This window comes from Lactuca saligna, chromosome 7 (genome assembly GCF_052625555.1).
Source record: "Lactuca saligna cultivar CGN05327 chromosome 7, ASM5262555v1, whole genome shotgun sequence".
In the NCBI taxonomy this organism is placed as follows: domain Eukaryota; kingdom Viridiplantae; phylum Streptophyta; class Magnoliopsida; order Asterales; family Asteraceae; genus Lactuca; species Lactuca saligna.
The window spans coordinates 71,416,734-71,434,522 of NC_136423.1; the positions used below are offsets into that span (position 1 = coordinate 71,416,734).

The 17,789-nt window shown below is 40.0% G+C and overlaps 1 protein-coding gene across 2 annotated transcripts in view; it reads right to left on the bottom strand.

Moving 5' to 3' along the window:
- Nucleotides 1–3,538: 3,538 nt before the first annotated feature.
- The window catches only part of LOC145005446 (cation transporter HKT1;3-like), a 32,236-nt gene continuing 17,985 nt past the window's right edge, over nt 3,539–17,789 (bottom strand). For both annotated transcript variants that reach the window (XM_078964528.1, XM_078964527.1), the window contains 2 exons: nt 4,017–4,244; nt 3,539–3,911 (listed from right to left, as the gene is read on the bottom strand). In XM_078964528.1, coding sequence (XP_078820654.1) covers nt 3,713–3,911; nt 4,017–4,244 — 427 coding nt within the window. In that variant the 3' untranslated portion in view covers nt 3,539–3,712. The remainder of the gene's footprint in view (nt 3,912–4,016; nt 4,245–17,789) is intronic.

Genomic DNA, 17,789 nt, shown 5'->3' on the forward strand with positions numbered 1-17,789 from the left:
CTATCTAGCAAGTATAGTAATGTAAACGTTCTAGTATAGTTGTATATGTAATGTACAGTAATGTTCTAGAAAGTATTGACTCATGAATGAACTGACTCATTGAATGATATCGCGTTCTAGCAATGGTTCTAGTATCTTCCTGAACTACCCATATGGTAGCTTTCTAGTAATCTAAGTGTACGTATGGACATGGATGTATACCCTTGCTACCCAAGGGCATAGGATGAACTGGAAGGACCTTTTATGACTATATATGTGTACATGATATATAACTAATATTTAAACGACCTTCGGACGAATACCCAAAATCCCACCAGACCACATCTCAAGGCGCGAAAAGGAAATAGGGTGTATAGCCTTCCTAAGTCTTTTAAACATTTCTTATATAAGTATACATATAGAGGCATGCAGTTTATAATATAAAAGCATAAATAAGATTTGTAAGACATTTGAAATATAAGTATTATTTTAAGAAAAGATCGACTTGGTGTCAATCTATAAAACAATTTGAAGGCATAAGTTTAATAAAACAATTTAAGTATAAGGAAACATTTGTTTGAAACACAGTTGTAAATAAGTTTGAAAGGAAATGTACGGAGTAAGCTGTACAGTGTAAAAAGGAGTTTAAAACGTATAAAATGTTACAAAAAGTCATTTGAAGGAAACTGTTTGGTAAAACAGCTAATGAGTAGCCAAATCATTTGATGTTGTATATTAATCACATGTGATTGATGTAATAAGTAATATAATCCCACTTACTAATCACATGTGATTGACATAATAAGTAGCATGATTCTACTTGTATCCCCCCCCCCCCCATAAAACCTTTAAAAAGAGTTTAAAACATTAGTTAAGGGGTATGAACTCACCTGCGGTAAGTGACTGGAATTGAACGGACTGTTATCGTACGAAAGGATCAGACAAGTGTTTGGTGTCAAGTGGAGACTTAGACACACACAATGATCCTAATTACATATGAAAACATATGTATATAAATAATTAGTGATTATAACACTAATTATACAAGTAATAACATTTAAGCGCGAGGTCAACACTTTTGGTCAAGTGCTAGGAGGCTAATGGGTTGCAACAAAGAAGTGCAATGCCCCTAATGGAAGTTTAAGGTCAAAAGACCATATTCATTAGAGTTTACGGCCCAGGGGAGTAAGCTCCTGGCCGTAAACTCCCAACCAAGTCATGAAATGGAGTTTAGAAGTACTACAACCTTAGAGGGGAATTGTTTCAAGGCTATACAAGTGTTTGGGCACCACATTGACTCCTTTGGGGAGTTTACAGCCCAAAGACCCCTTTTCCCTTGGAGTTTACGGCCGTAAACTCCCTTGGGAGGGTTCTTATTGTCCTTTCAAGTCTCTAATAATTCTAGGAACAAGTCTAGGCTTCAATACTTGGATTAAGGAAGATTTATGGCACTAAATGGGACCATTTGATGGAGTTTACGGCCATAGAACTCTTTGGGCCATAAACTCCCTCACACATGAGGTCCTAAGAATTTTAACTAGTCCATATCTCATCTAGGTACTTGCCCTAAAAGTCTCTTGGCCTTAGGAAGTGTTTAGGGTGCTCTTTGACCCCATTAAAGGAGTTTACGGCCCAAGAAACACTCTTGGCCATAAACTCTTCAACACTTATGCTTTTCATGTGTTATCTAGGTCCTAAACACATTAAGGTACTTGCCAAAAATGAGACTAAGCCTTAGGAAGAGTTTGAAGTGGTTTTTGGCACTAAAAACTTGGAGTTTACGGCCTAAGGAGCATCTTGGCTGTAAACTCCTTTCCAAAGTGGGTTTCTAATTGTTTTGTTGGTCTAAAACACTTGCTTAAGGCTTCTAGGTTATTGTTCTAAGGCTAAAGGATCACTAGGCACTCATTTGTGCCCTTTACTTGGAGTTTACGGCCCAAGAGGTTGTTCCTTGGCCGTAAACTCCTCAAACTAAGTGATTTTGATTTGTTTCTAGCCTCTAATGATCATACACTAAGTCCTTAGTTAGTTTCCTAACATGGAAATGGGACTAGGTGGCCTTTAGGCTTGATTTTGGAGTTTACTCCCCAAGAACGTTCTTGGGCGGTAAACTCCCGGATCTTGTGTTTTGGACATGTAAACAATGTTATAACGCATATAACAAGTATTAAAACACATTTAGGGAAGTAGACTCACAATCTGGGATGAAAACCTGAAGATCCGTGAGAGAGTATTTGGCTTTTCTCTAATTGGAAATCAAATAATGAACCAATTTGGTCCAGAATTTTATTTATAGTCCTGAGATTTTTGGCAGAAAATATTTCTAATCTCGGAATGGATTCTAATGATTCTAGGGTAATGGAATTTACAGTGTTGCACAAAATCCTAGTGCAACCACTCTCCTAATACCCCTTTTTGGTGTAAAACCCTAAAACTGCCAAACTTATGTTCTAAGTCTGAATTTTCATTGTAACTGCTCTACTTCTATTGGATTGAAATGGTTTGATTAGAATGGGAAATTTCAGGTTGTCACAAAAGCCCCTTGCTCCAATCCTCTAAATCTTCAAAATCTCTTCACCATTCACTTCTCAAAGCTCCAATTTGCTCTCCAATGCTCTCACCAACGGATTTAGGGTTTTCTGGACTTCAAAGGGGGCTAAGGGGACTGAAGGGAGGACATTAAGTCCTTTAAATAGGGTGCAATCCCAAAGATTAGGGTTTTTCTCTCTTCAGCACCAACTCGTCGAGTCCAGCTGCCGACTCGCCGAGTTGGCCACTTAACACGCGACCTGAATCGCGACTCAACTCGCCGAGTCTACCCCTGGACTTGCCGAGTTGGCCATCCTTATTTACACTTTGAACCCTAAACTTGCACTTCTGAACTTGGGATGTTACAATTCTTGCTAAAGTCTCTTTCGGGTCTTGCTGTCATCTTTTGAATCTTGTTGCCTCTTGCTTCGATTTCTGCTATCTTTCTTGCTTCTTTTCTTTCTGTCTTGATCAAAAGTATTTGCTTGCTGCATGCTTCTTTCTGCTAATCACACCTTGATAAGCCTTTTTACCTGCTTTCTGCTTATCTCAAACTTGCAACTTTCATTAACATGAAATTAACCCCACCGTCCACTTCTTTCTTTCTCAGCCTTGTAGCTAAGGGCTGCTCCACCTCTCTCGCCACCGACTCTCAAACCTGAATCTTCTAAACGAGCCCTAGGCACTGATACCAAGTGTTGGAACATGCCCTCAAGTTTACACACTTAACTGAGTGATTTTTTCAGGAAAGAAAAATTAAGGAAGAAAGAATGAGGTTTTGTGGGTTATCTACTGCTACATTAATCAGAAAATAAATGGCTTTAAATAGCCTGCACATGACAACCAAGTTAAACAAAACAACCTAGAACCTAGCTACTACTCCTAGATAATATGACACATTCAATGACCAAGCGTTACACGTTCATCTCCTAAATAGTTAGTCAAATATCCCTTATTCAAACTAAAACCCTACATATGATCCAACAACACAACCCGACTTGAACAATTAAGATTATCCAAACCCAACAAATATATAGTTGTTTTATTAACTAGTTTAGCCCTTTAATTATCTCAGTCCGTTCAATGAGATCGATATATATATATCTGTTGTAATACTCTTCTTATTAAAGAGATTCAATACATTAGAAACCTTGATAACACATTCTACCGAAGATGGGTTTAAGTAAACTTAATTATACTATGGCTAAGATAACTTCCATGCCTTACCACCTCTCTGATGAAACTTTCTAAGTCTTCCAAATATCATTGCCAGAACAAGAACATGTTTGCTAATGTTGCTCCATCTACCAACAAACCCATAACATGCATCTTGGCATTCTTCATATGGTTGTAGTTGTCTTTTGCAACTATAGCCCAATGAGAACCCTACATTGCCATAAGCACTGCAGATAAAATATAAAATCTTAATAGAAATACATAAAAATTAGGTAAAACGTATGAAAAAACATAGTAACTAAATTGAAATACGATAATGAAAGAAAGCTGACCTAATGACTTCAAAGATGACGTTCAAGACATTGAAATTCAAGGGGTCTTTCTGCATTTTATCGCTTTCTGTTATGCAGATAAGCATAATAATAATTACTAAAATTGGAAGTGGTGAGAGCAGCAAAAAGCCAATCGAAATCTTGTTTTTTTCTTTATTGCATTTAGTAGTGGAGGAAAGAGTGCGGCTATCTTCTCTTGGCAAGAAATAGGTATATGCTGGAAGATACCTGAGAAGAAATAAGTAGAATCTTTGTTACTCAAGCTTATTCGGGAAATTTGATTTAAATCATATATTGTTAGTCGCACGTACGTAATTTCATGGATATAAAGGAATATCCTATCAAAAAGCTGCATAAGCTGAGTTAATTGTTGAACCACATAAACGAAGGTCAAATGTAAATCCCAATTCCGCTTTGTCAATTCAAAACCATGCCTGATATTTGACTGGAAAGTTCAGGAAGTCTAAATTTTATCATAAGAAATGGTGCTATATTAGTATTTGGAGTAACAATATTCCTCATTCAAGTGTATGATTAGGTACTTTTTCATTATATTCAAAAATTAATTATCATCCATTGTTTGTTTTAATTTTTAAACATTCATGTTTCATCCCAACAAATGACTATATTTCTTTTTTCTATTTACTTTTTCATTTATTTTTCCACTGTTTATATTTTATCAGTTATTTTATATTAGTTATAATTTTAAGAACACCTTATATTATATTCATCTATCTCCATTGTCCTATTTCTCGACTTAAGAAACCACCATCTTGTCACCGACACCTCCTTCAATCACCACCAGTCACCATCCATATCCTAAAATACGAATTTGAAACCTGTAATTAGCAACAAACCTTGATCTCAAACCTAAATGAATCTTGAATCCGAAACCTGAAATCCCCAATAACCTAAAACCAATCAACAAATCCCCAAACAAAACTCCAATCTCCCACAAATGGTTGATCCAAAACCCTATATTGTTGTAGTTTGAAACCAAACGGTGGGCGTATCTAGTATGGCCCAAGGTAGGTCCTACGACCTACCTAAAATTTCAATTTCATTGATATTATATATTGTAGAAAAATTAGGAACTATCTTAGAAAAAATAAGGATTTATCTTGAGTTTGTTTTTTAAAAAAATGTCTTAAAAAATCATTTAAAAACAAAAAAAATAAGCTATTAGGATCAATTTGTTATTTTAAATTTTGAGAATGATAACAAAAAAACTAACCACTCTTAATCGGTACTCTCAAAATATCAATAAATAAATAAATTGTTGTAATAAAAAGAAGTCCACATACTAAAGACTCTCGCTCTCGTTCACCGCTTTATCAGTGAACTAATAATAAACTAGTTTTTCATTAAAAACGTACTGCTTTTTTCATTTATATTTCAATCGTTTAGTTTAAAATTTTAATTGGTGGTGTCTGTTCGGTTTTAACAAGTTGAACTAATTCGTTCAATTTTTTAAGGTACACGACCCGACCCGACCCTACCCTAGACAAGTGTTGTTGAATTTTTTTTATTGGCTTCACCTAATTTGCGAACCACATGATTTTTTAGTCTAGATTCGCGATTGGGTGGTTCGAAACCTAGATTGACAGTTGTCCGGATGGGAAGAGAAAGCATTTAAGCTTAACAAGCTTTACAGGGAAATCAATGTACGTGAAGCGATATATATTAAGACGGTGTTCTAGGAGAAAAGATAAGTGAAAGTAGGTAGTCTCGCGGTGGTCCATATATTCTCAGAGAAGAGAGAAACAAAATAGATTTGCATTTTTCTTATATCACCATTTATTTACCGGAAAAAACCTAGAGGAGAATGAAACTTGCTAGACCAGATTCTATACAATGGTGGCGGATGGTTGTTTGTTGGCAGCGTTATTCGTTACTCTTCACGAAAAGGTAGTGGCCGGAGTGGGATGAGTGAAAACGACGGTGGTTTGGTGGGAGTGTATTTTTATATATCTTGAACCAAAAAATAAAAAGAAATTATCGTCTGCCACCACTATAATAGACTAAACAGCTTTACTCGTGATTGCATGTAACAAATTGTAAAAATAATTCTTATTATCTAGAATGTGCCAAGGATGAATCTGATAAAGAAAATATTTCTTCACTAGAGGAGAAGAGGAAATTTTCCTCCGGGAGAGGGAAATGAAGGTGATGAAGCGGAAAATGTGTGGTGTTGGGGGTCAAATGATGAAATGAAAGGAACTCGGGTGAAAAACTATTATTTTATGGCAAGCGACTGGACACTATCTAGGCACAATATCATGAAGAAGGTAAAATTCATGGTCTTTTCAAATAATTTAAGTACGAAATTATATGATCGTTATTTTGAACATATTACTTCTGCATTTTTAAACGGGCTTAAATGCCTTCAGATATGTGCTAGTAGAAAAAAATATGGCATGCCATGTGCTGTACTTAATAATTAAGGGAGAATATCAAGGAGAAGAAGCTAAGAACAGATGGTTTGGAGAGAGAACATGTACTAGCAAAGGAGGTTAGAACCCTTGTAGACAATAGACCAAATCAAATCCTTAAGAAAACCGATGTATCAATGGTAGATAATGTAGGACTTCATGGATTGTCATATAAGCTTTATGTTTTTGAACAGAAATGCATATAATGATCATTTAACAAACAATTTTCATTGTCCATGGTCAAAAGGTAAAAAATTTGGAACAAAAAGCCTTCAATCTCTTAAGGAAATAAAAAGTTCTCTAAAAATCATGGTTGATATCCTGAACCTTGAATATGATGATAAATGCATTTTCATTGTGTACTTTGAAGGTGAGTCAACCTTCACCGATGAGCAATATAAAGCTTGTGTCTACAACCTTCAAACCCCAGCTACAATCAACATCTTTGCAACCTTCCATAAAAAAAGGATGAACAAAAATCCGAATCGTCTTTGACATTCACTAAGAAACCACGGTCAAACACAAGCATGTCGTGGAGTCAAGTATGACAAGACAAAAGTGAATCAATAGGAGGAAAAGATAGATACAATTCCTCACTAGTTTACGAAACCAAAGATTCTAAATCCAGGTTCAATACAGCTACAGACCTAGCTGTATTGCCAAAATTTCACAAGTCAGCTTTTGACAATGAAGAGAGTATGCTCTATGACAGGAATAAGGTAAAATATAAGTTTATAGAGGAGATTACATCTCCAAATAAGGAAATTATGTCAGCAAATGAAGATTATACCAAGCAAATAGGTGACGTTTCACCACTCTTTTCAAAGAACCATAACTACCAAATCTATTACTAGGAAGCACTTGAGTACGACCGAACGAACAATCTACTCATGGATGTAATATGTTCCAAGATTATTGACCAAGGTTTCATGTTCCTCTAACTTCTAGTGGAGGACATTTAAAAGATGAATCAAGGGGTTGAACAGGTTGAGTCGTGGTATAATCGAAAGGTAAATGTTGGAGTCAATGCCCTGTCCAAAACCATTAGAGGATCACTCGTGAAAGTATTTGAAAATTTTGAAGAGTTTAAGGTGAAGTTTATGGATAAGGTAGGTCCTTCTTCCACAAAAAAGGGATAAGAAGATAAGCCACTACAAAGAAAGTGGTGGTTGAAGAGATCTTATCCTTTGATGATGAATAATTAGTTTCTCCTACTCTAAGAAGCACTTAACTAGGGGAAGAAGTTGCATCAATGAAAATTATTCCATTCTTCATATAGAAACATTCTTCTCATCCCTCTTTGAAGTATAAGCTACCTCTCTAAGCGAAGAAACTTCTTCTACCCTCTTCGAAGAAAGATCAACCAACCTACATCACTTTAAAAACTTTTTCTTTCTCATACCAATTTGATAACTGCGGTTTCCAGCATTAAAGAAAATATAAGAAAATTATGTCTGGAGAACAACTGATCGATATGATTACTATTCATAGTTAGGATTAAAGGGTTACATTAACGTAAGATTTCTAAAATGATTAAAGGGTTACATTACTATAAGCTTTCAAAAATGATATGATTACTATTTATAGTTAGGATTAATGTGCTTTTTAAACGGATGAATAGTGAATTGGAACAATTCCAAGCAAAAGACAAATAGCTATTTCTAAATGATTAGTTATGAAATGATTAGTGAGTATAAGGATGCAAAATCTGGAAACAAAATGAAACACCACACACATAAATATGTTTGGTTTGACGATGAACACGTTCATGTCACTTTTTATTTGACTCGTGTAACCCATATAATAAATAATTTGTGTTTGGGTTAGTATGGAATTTTACTTGTTGAACCACCAACCAGTTTATTTTGGTAAGAAACTAAGTTGACAAATGTAAGAACCAAAAACATAGAGAAAGTTGACGTTTAATTAATATTGACTAAGAGGGTAAAATGGTCAATAATGAGAAAAATATGAGATTATGATGTAATGACTTCATGAAAATTGCTAAGACTTATTTAAATCACTTAAAAGAGGTAATATGAGTAAATTCAAGAGAAACAATGCATGTGAAGATGTATTTTGGCCAAAAGGATAAAATGGAAAATTTTTATGTTTTTGAGCCATGTTTGTGACTTGATAGATTAAGACCCATATTAAGTCAGTGAGGTATGATTTAATAGAATTATGGAGTATGTTCCTAATGAGTATATAAAGAACACGAAAATGGGTTAGTAACAAAAAAGTTATCAATGATTGAGGATTGGTGGAAAAATGTCCCAAGTTTGAAAGGAATTATCCAAGGGCTGCTGTCAAGACCAGAACTGTGACGCAATGGATGAATCTCCACGATGCGATGGAAATTCTTCACATAAGGTGATTTGGACCCTGATGCGGACACGGTGTATGGGTACTACTAAGTGGTGTTTAAATTAGGATGTGATGGAGTAAGTGCACCATAACATAGCTAGAATACAACCATGTCGTAGTAAGAAAATGACTGCCTTTGATCTTGGGTTAAAAGGTCACTACAACCTGGTGATAGAAAACCGTGAAGTGGTGTCACATAGGTTAAATCCAATTATTAGCCTCATTCTTTTCGAAAAACATTCCCCAACCGTTATAGGAGGGAGCTCCGGTAATTAGGAGAATGATGGCATGTCTGGTGGAGGTTTAAAATACTAGAGATAAGGAATAAACATCAAAAGCATGTGGGGTAATCATCTCATTCATCCTTGATATTTTTGGGATTTAATGGGGATCTATGGAATTGATTTTGATGTGAATGATTTCCCTTAACAAGATTGTTAATTGATTTTATTGATAGTGTTTAGAAGCTTTGAAAAAGTTTTATTTGTGATTTCAATGGTGATATAACCATGTGTGAAGTTTGAAACCCAAACCCAATGATTATGTTAATCGATGCATTAGATGTTAGATTATGATGAATTCAGTATTATGGGATGCTTAATACATTTTTTTGTATTGAATTTAAAGGTAGAGAATGAGATGTTAGAATTATGATCACTTAATGATCATTTTTCACATTAAGAAGTAGTTAAACTCTATATACGCTAACATAAGTCCTATGGAACTTTAATTGATGTATTATTAAACCTTTGGCAAGAAGATGAACCACGATACATCCATTGAAGAGAGGAGCCGACAAGGGTAATTAATCCTCAATAACTAACAAACTAGGCATGACTCTCAATCACTCTCTCTCTCTCTCTCTATGTTTATATATATATATATATATATATATATATATATATATATATGTGTGTGTGTGTGTGTGTGTGTGTGTGTGTATGTATGTTTATGTAGGTTAGAGCCATGTACTTGAGCATGACATTGAGAATGAAAAGAAAGGATCATGTAAAATGTGCTCCTATGTAAGATTAGGAAGTTGTAGTTATCCATGTAAGACCATGTACTTGAGAATGTATGTGTAACCTAAGCATGTATATATCTACATGGAAATATATAGGTATTATGAGTAATGCCTACAAGGGTAGATAAAGAGACAAAAGGAAAATATGAAATATATTCCTACACGTGGTTAGGGATAACGAGGGTATTCATTAATGACCAAGAGATAGAAGAAAGAGTTAGAAGATGATTATATGCAATATAATCATAAAAGTAAGAATATATGTCTATGCATAAATGGTATTGTGCAAAATAGGAATATGTCACCAGACATAGATATATATATTAACTACTAAATGAGTTAAATAATTGTAGAGAAATATTAAATGGTATCTTGATGTAACAGCCCGGATTCCCAGGTATTATTCATTCTTATATTTTTGATGATTTGTGAGGAGACTCGGCGAGTTGGATCCCAAACTCGCCAAGTATGATCGCCGTTATGGGTACGGGTTCACGTCTGGACTTGGCGAGTCAAAGAGTGGACTCGGTGAGTCCACGCTGTTTAATGAAACCCTAATTCCCCGGGTTTGAAGCCTATTTAAGGGAACTTATAGCCTCCCATTGCGGCTACTAGTCCCTTGAGAGAACCCTAAGAGAGCTAATTCGTTTTGGGAGAGAGGAAGTCACTTTTTGGCCTTTGTATTCCTTTTTTAGCAAGAAGAGGGTGGCAAGAGCAAGGAGGAGGCTAGATTCCAGTAGATCCAGAGTTCAGAGGCATCATTTTGAGGTAATGGTTCGATCCACCTTTAGTTTTAGGGCTTATCTTTGGAATTAGGGTTTTCTAACCCTTTTGGAGAGTGATTATGAGAAGAAAATGGTCCCTCTTCGAGTTTGTGCCTTGGATCTGGACTCAAAGAGGTCCAGAGACGTTAACCCTTGGAGCTTTTTGGGTTATTATGGAGGTTTTGGACCTAGGTTGTCATTTTGGGACCAAATATCCTTTTTATGCCTTGTGAGGGGTTGTACAAGCACCAAGCTTCGAACTTTACGTGGCATTCATGCTTGGGAAGGCCAGATCTATGGTCTAGGGAAGCAGATCTGACCTCAGGAGGTCAATAGAATTTGTGCATGGCATGAACTCGCCGAGTTGTTCTTGAGACTCGGCGAGTAGGGTTGGGGATTCTCGTGAGTTGTTCAGCGAGTAGAATCGCCGGGTTGGGGGATGAACCAGTGAGTCAGGGAGAGTCAGGGAGAGTCAAGGGGTGGACTGAGTCAAGCTGGAACTCACCGAGTTGTTCTTGAGACTCAGCGAGTTGAGTCGTTGTGGCCCCGCAACTCATGCCAGGTGGAACTCGTCGAGTTAGGAAAATACTCGAAGAGTCAAGAGGGGATCCAAGGGATTCAGTGGACACGTATAGACTCGCCGAGTCGCTCGAGTGCACTCGTCGAGTCCGGTCAAAGTGACCGTTAACCATTGACCAGAGTTGACCTGTGTTGACTTGATAGGGTTAGTCAACCTTAGTTGTGAAAGTGTTAATTAGAGATATATTGTGTTATAGGAGGACTGTAGCTCAGGAGAGTGATTCAGGGATTTGCGAATTTCTGAGATATGCGAGGTGAGTCTTCTCACTATACTTTACCCTATACTTTACCCAGAGTAGGTAACTAGAGTTGTGTGATACAGTGTTGTATGCCATTTATGTGTTATATGTTGCATTGCATTATTCTATGTGATTTATGCTATGCATGTTTACAAAGTTAGAACCTGAGGGTTCATAGAGCCTGGGTACACAGACCCACAGAGTTATAGCCTCAAGTGGCTAATATGTGTTATGTATGGTATTTTAGGAAAATCACTAAGCTTTGTGCTTACAGTGTTTAGTGTTATTTGTTTCAGGTACTAGTGATGACTGTGGGAAGGCGCCGACTTGATCAGTACACACACGGGATTTTTACTTTATGAGATCTTGGGATTCTTTATATGTCATGGATTTGAGTTTTAAACATTGATGTTTTTATGAAAATTAAATGAATATGTTTTTATATTATACGAAAAATTATTTTGAAATTTACGGTGTTACAAGTTGGTATCAGAGCCTTGGTTTGAGGGATTCGAGTACACCTTCGGGCGTATTTGAACTCAAACTGAGGAATTGAGAATTATTTTAAAAAAAAAAGGGTAAAAGATTTTTGAAAACACAGAGCAGAGACATGTGTACGGTTAGCCGGCACTAAGGAATAAGTTGGGTGGAGTTATCGAGTGTGGTTATACTCGAGGAGGTCTCTAATATATCGTATGTTGTTTTTCAGAGGGAGATCATGGTGAGAACACGTCAAGCGCCAGAGGGCAGCGGGACCAGTGATGAGGAGATCCGCCAGATCATCCATGAGGAGGTGGCTGCGGCCATTAGGGCAGAGATATCGGAGATGCTTGGGTCTATTAAGACCATGTTGATTGAGACTTTTGACGAGCATTACGCTGATCTTTCTGAGGCTGCTGTTGCAGCAGCCACCGTAGCTATTGCTGCCGCGAGGCCGCAGGGTGGTGATTCGTTGTTGTTCAGGGAGTTCAGCAACACGAAGCCACCGGAGTTTGATGGTACGCAGGACCCGGTGGCGGCTATGAGATGGATTTCAGACATAGAGGGGTGTTTCTTCACTTGCTCATCTCCCTGAGCATTTGAGAGTTCGGTTCGCGCTAAACCAGCTTCGCTTGGGAGCGAAGGACTGGTGGAAGTTTGTGACGGCGCAGTTTACGCCTACTGAGCTTGCGGCAGTGACCTAGGAGTGGTTCACCGCCATGTTTCGAGATGAGTACGTTCCCCAGGTAGAGAGGGAGTGTTTGGCCCAGGAGTTTCTGACCCTCAAGTAGGGTACTGAGTCTGTTACGGTGATTACCAGGATCTTCCACGAGAGGGAGATGTTCTGCCCTGAGCACGTGTCTACCGAGCAGGCACGTATGAGCCGGTATTTGAGTATCTTGAAGCGAGACATTCGGTAGTTCGTGGCGAACTCCTCGTACCGGACATTTACCGAACTTCAGGAAAATGCCTGGAAGAGGGAGATTGAGCTAGAGAGTCAGGCTAGGGAGGAGGCGGAGTCTTAGGTGAGGGATCAGCGACCGGTACAGTCCCAGCCGGTAGCAAAGCAGGCCAAGGCCGCTGATCCCAAATCGGGGAGCCAGAAGGGCCGCACTTATGGGAAGTGTGGCAAGGGTCATGATGGAGTTTCTAGAGCGGGATCTTGCTACAAGTGTGGAAAAGAGGGGAATATGGCCAAGGACTACCCCAAGGGGTTCGCGGTGTGTTTCCACTGCAACCAGACCGAACACCGGAAGGCAGAGTGTTCGCAACTACAGAGATCAGCTCAGGGAGCACCTCAGGGATCTGCCCCTGCCGCCATCAGAGCTACCGAGAGTCGGCCAGTGAAGGCCAAGGCACCGAGAGCACGAGGGAGAGCCTTTCAGTTGACCGCGGAGGAGGTCCGCGCAGAGCCCGATGTCGTGGCTGGTATGTATTCTTTCGTGTATTTATTTTGGTGTTGAGATATTATGCTTATGATATGTTATGTGTAGGTACTTTTCTTGTGAATTCCGTACCTGCCTTGGTATTATTTGACTCGGGTGCGAGTCGGTCTTTTGTGTCGTTGGCTTTTAGTCAGCATATCAGTCTTAGTCGTGAGGTGTTGAGTCGGCCTTTGAGAGTTTCCATAGCTGACGAGAGGGTAATATATGCCACGGAGGTAATCCGCGGGTGCGTATTCAAGATCTAGAGAGCAGCACGAGGAGCATTTGAGGGAGATCCTCAGAGTTCTCAGATCGAAGAGGCTTTATGCCAAATTCTCCAAGTGTGATTTCTGGTTGCGAGAGGTCCAGTTCCTAGGACATCTCGTTAACCAAAAAGGGATATTGGTCGACCCGGCCAAAGTCGAGGCAGCTGAAGCCTCATGAGACGAGATATCCCACCCATGATCTAGAGTTGGGGGCAGTGGTGTTCGCCCTTAAAATTTGGCATCACTATTTGTACGGGGTCCGGTGTACGATATACACGGACCATAAGAGTTTGAAATATTTGATGGAACAGCCCAACCTAAACATGCGGCAGAGGAGATGGTTGGATGTGGTCAAGGATTATGATTATGAGATCCTGTACCACCCGGGCAAGGCTAATGTCGTAGTCGATGCACTGAGCCACATGGCGGAGAGCACCCCGCTGCGAGATGTATGTTTGAGATTGAACGTGATAGCTCCAGTGTTGGATGCCATTCGTGGGGCACATGCTGAGCTTGTGCAGCCTGAGATGTAGAAGAAAGAGCGAGTTGTTGGATTGGTTTCAGAGTTCGTTACCGATGGTCGGGGGCTTATGACATTCCAGGGACGTATCTGGGTGCCGTTTGTGGGAGGAACGCGTACCATTTTGATGGAAGAGGCTCATCGGTCAAAATTCTCGATCCATCCTGGAGCCACTAAGATGTATTTGGACCTGAGGAAAGAGTATTGGTGGCCCTGTATGAAGAGGAATGTTACGTGGTTTGTTGAGAGGTGCTTAACCTGCCGAGCACTAGAGACCGCATGGTAAGTTGCAGCCATTGGAGGTTCCCGAATGGAAGTGGGAACAAATCACCATGGATTTTATCACCAAATTGCCAAGGACTGCTAGGGGAGTCGATGCGATTTGGGTGATTGTGGATAGATTGACGAAGAGCGCCCACTTCCTTGCTATCAGTGAGATTTCTTCCGTAGAGAAATTAGGAGAGGTGTACGTGAAGGAAGTGGTATCACGGCATGGAGTGCTGATCTTGATTGTTTCAGACCGTGATATGCGTTTCACTTCCAGATTTTGGAAGATGTTTCACGAGGAGTTGGGTACTAGGTTACATTTTAGTACCACATATCACCCCTAGACAGACGGACAGAGTGAGCGGAGGATTCAGACGCTTGAGAACATGCTCCGGGCATGTGTGTTGGATTTCGGGGGGAGCTGGGATACGTACTTGCCCTTGGCAGAGTTTTTCTACAAGAACAGCCATCATTCGAGCATTGGTATGCCGCCCTTTGAGCTGTTGTATGGGAGGAGGTGTCGGACGCCCATTTGTTGGGGAGAGGTCGGACAGCGTATTATGGGCAGTACAAAGATCGTGCTTCAGATGACAGAGCAGATCCAGCGGGTCAGATAGAGGTTGTTGACCGCTCAGAGTCGTCAGAAGAGTTATGCGGACAGACGCCGGTCCTAGCTTGAGTTTCAGGTCGGTGAATTTGTGCTCCTGAAGGTCTCTCCTTGGAAATGAGTGATTCGATTCAGGAAGAGGGGCAAGTTGGGGCCCCGATATATTGGTCCATTCAGGGTGGTCACGAGGGTAGGCAGGGTAGCCTATCGTTTGCAGTTGCCAGCAAAGTTGGGTCAGATTCACGACACTTTCCATGTGTCGCAATTGCGGAAGCGTATAGCCGACAAGTCGGCAGTAGTGTCGTTAGAGGACATTCATGTGGATGTGAGCTTGAACTATGCAGAGAGACCAGTCGCAATTGTGGATCAGAAGATCAAGGTTCTGAGGAGCAAGGAAGTACCCTTGGTTTTGGTTTAGTGGAAACATCGGAAAGGGTCCGAGATGATTTGGGAACCAGAGCGTGAGATGCGTGAGCAGCATCCGGAGTTGTTTGTAGAGCGAGACTTCGAGGGCGAAGTGTAGTACTAGTGGGGGAGAATTGTAATAGCCCGGATTGGGGGATGACCTAGAGAGTCAGGGAGAGTCAAGGGGTGGACTGAGACAAGCTGGAACTCGCCGAGTTGTTCTTGAGACTCGGCGAGTTGAGTTGTGGTGGCCCCGCAAATCATGCCAGACGGAACACGTCGAGTTAGGAAAATACTCGACGAGCCAAGGGGGATCCAAGGGAGTCAGTGGACACGTATAGACTCCCCGAGTCGCTCGAGTGCACTCGCTGAGTCCGGTCAAAGTTGACCGTTGACCATTGACTAGAGTTGACCTGTGTTGACTTGATAGGGTTAGTCAACCTTAGTTGTGAAAGTGTTAATTAGAGATATATTGTGTTATAGGAGGACTGTAGCTCGGGAGAGTGATTCAGGGATTTGCAAATTTCCGAGATACGCGAGGTGAGTCTTCTCACTATACTTTACCCAGAGTAGGTGTAACACCCGGGATTCAGGGCTAAGCACTTTTGTCAATGTAATAGTCTAGGTCAACTATTGTAACTCTTTTTTTGAATTAATAAATATGAAATATTTGAGTATTATGTGAATTATGTGTGTTTATGTGTTTATTAATTAATTATAAATGTATAATTAATAAAGAATAAAAATGAGCATCAAAATTAAAGTGTGAGATAATCCCGATATCTCTACATAAAGTTGTAGAATATGTCTCAAGGTTTCCGTACATATAAAGAATGCCGAAATCCGAGCTATAACGAAGAAGTTATGAACCGCCGAAGTTTTACAGCAAAACCGGCACGGCACCGGGAGACGTGAATAGTGAATTTACGATAGAAGACTTTTTAGCCTTACCGATTGGCACCGACGGAGATGCGGATGTGCATGAGGATGTGCATAGACTACCGAGAGCTGAATAAGGCAACGGTGAAGAACAAGTATCCATTGCCGAGGATTGATGACCTATTCGATCAGCTGCAAGGTTCGAGCTACTTCTCAAAGATCGATCTTAGGTCAGGATATCATTAGCTGAAGGTGAGAGAGCAGGATATTGAGAAGACTGCATTCAGAAAAAGATATGGACACTACGAGTTCTTGGTTATGTCATTCGGACTAACCAATGCTCCCGCAGCATTCATGGATTTGATGAATAGGGTTTGTAAACCATTCCTCGATAAATCTGTGATAGTGTTCATCGACGACATTCTCATCTACTCGAAAAGCCAGGAAGAGCATGGCAAGCATCTACGAGAAGTGTTGGAGGTGTTAAAGAAGTAGAAGCTTTTTGCAAAGTTCTCCAAATGCGACTTTTGGATACGGGAAGTCCAATTCTTGGGTCATGTTGTTAACCAGGAGGGAATAATGGTTGACCCCGCCAAGATCGAGGCTGTAATGAAGTGGGAACGTCCGAAGATTCCCACGGAGATTCGAAGATTTCTAGGATTAGCCAGATATTACCGACGATTTATCCGAGGCTTTTCTTCGATAGCTGCTCCATTAACAGCTTTGACCCATAAAGGAGCTACGTATACATGGAGTGAGAAACACGATGAGGCATTTGAGAAGCTAAAGAAGAAGTTATGTGAAGCACCAATACTTTCTCTACCTGATGGAGTCGAAGATTTCGCAGTTTATAATGATGCATTGGGAGTCGGTTTGGGTTGTGTTCTAACCCAAAGAGAAAAGTTGATAGCATACGCATCTCGACAATTGAAAGAGCACGAAAAGAACTACCCCACTCATGATCTGGAGTTGGCAGCGGTAGTATTTGCCTTAAAGATATGGAGGCATTACCTCTACGGCACGAAGTGCAAGCTCTTCACTGATCATAAGAGTCTCCAGTACCTCTTTACTCAGAAGGAGTTGAACATGAGGCAACGACGCTGGCTAGAACTTCTCAAGGACTACGACTGTGATATAGTTTACCATCCAGGTAAATCAAATATTGTTGCTGATGCTCTCAGTCGGAAAGTCAATCTTGAAAGAAAAAGGCCAAGAGCGTTAAGAATTGAAGTCGTCTCGACGATTGTGGAAAGTATCAGGAAAGCTCAAGAAGAAGCCTTAGAGAAGAATGACCGAAAGGAAGAACGTTTGGGAAAAACGTTAGTGTTCGGTACAAACAGTCGAGGACTGAAGGTATTCCAAGATCGAATCTGGGTACCTAAGACGGGAGGAATAAGAGATCTTCTAATGGAAGAAGCACACAAGACCATGTACTCGATTCATCCCGGTAGCACTAAAATGTATAGGGACCTAAAACCCTACTATTGGTGGCCGACGATGAAGCTCGATGTTGCAAAGTA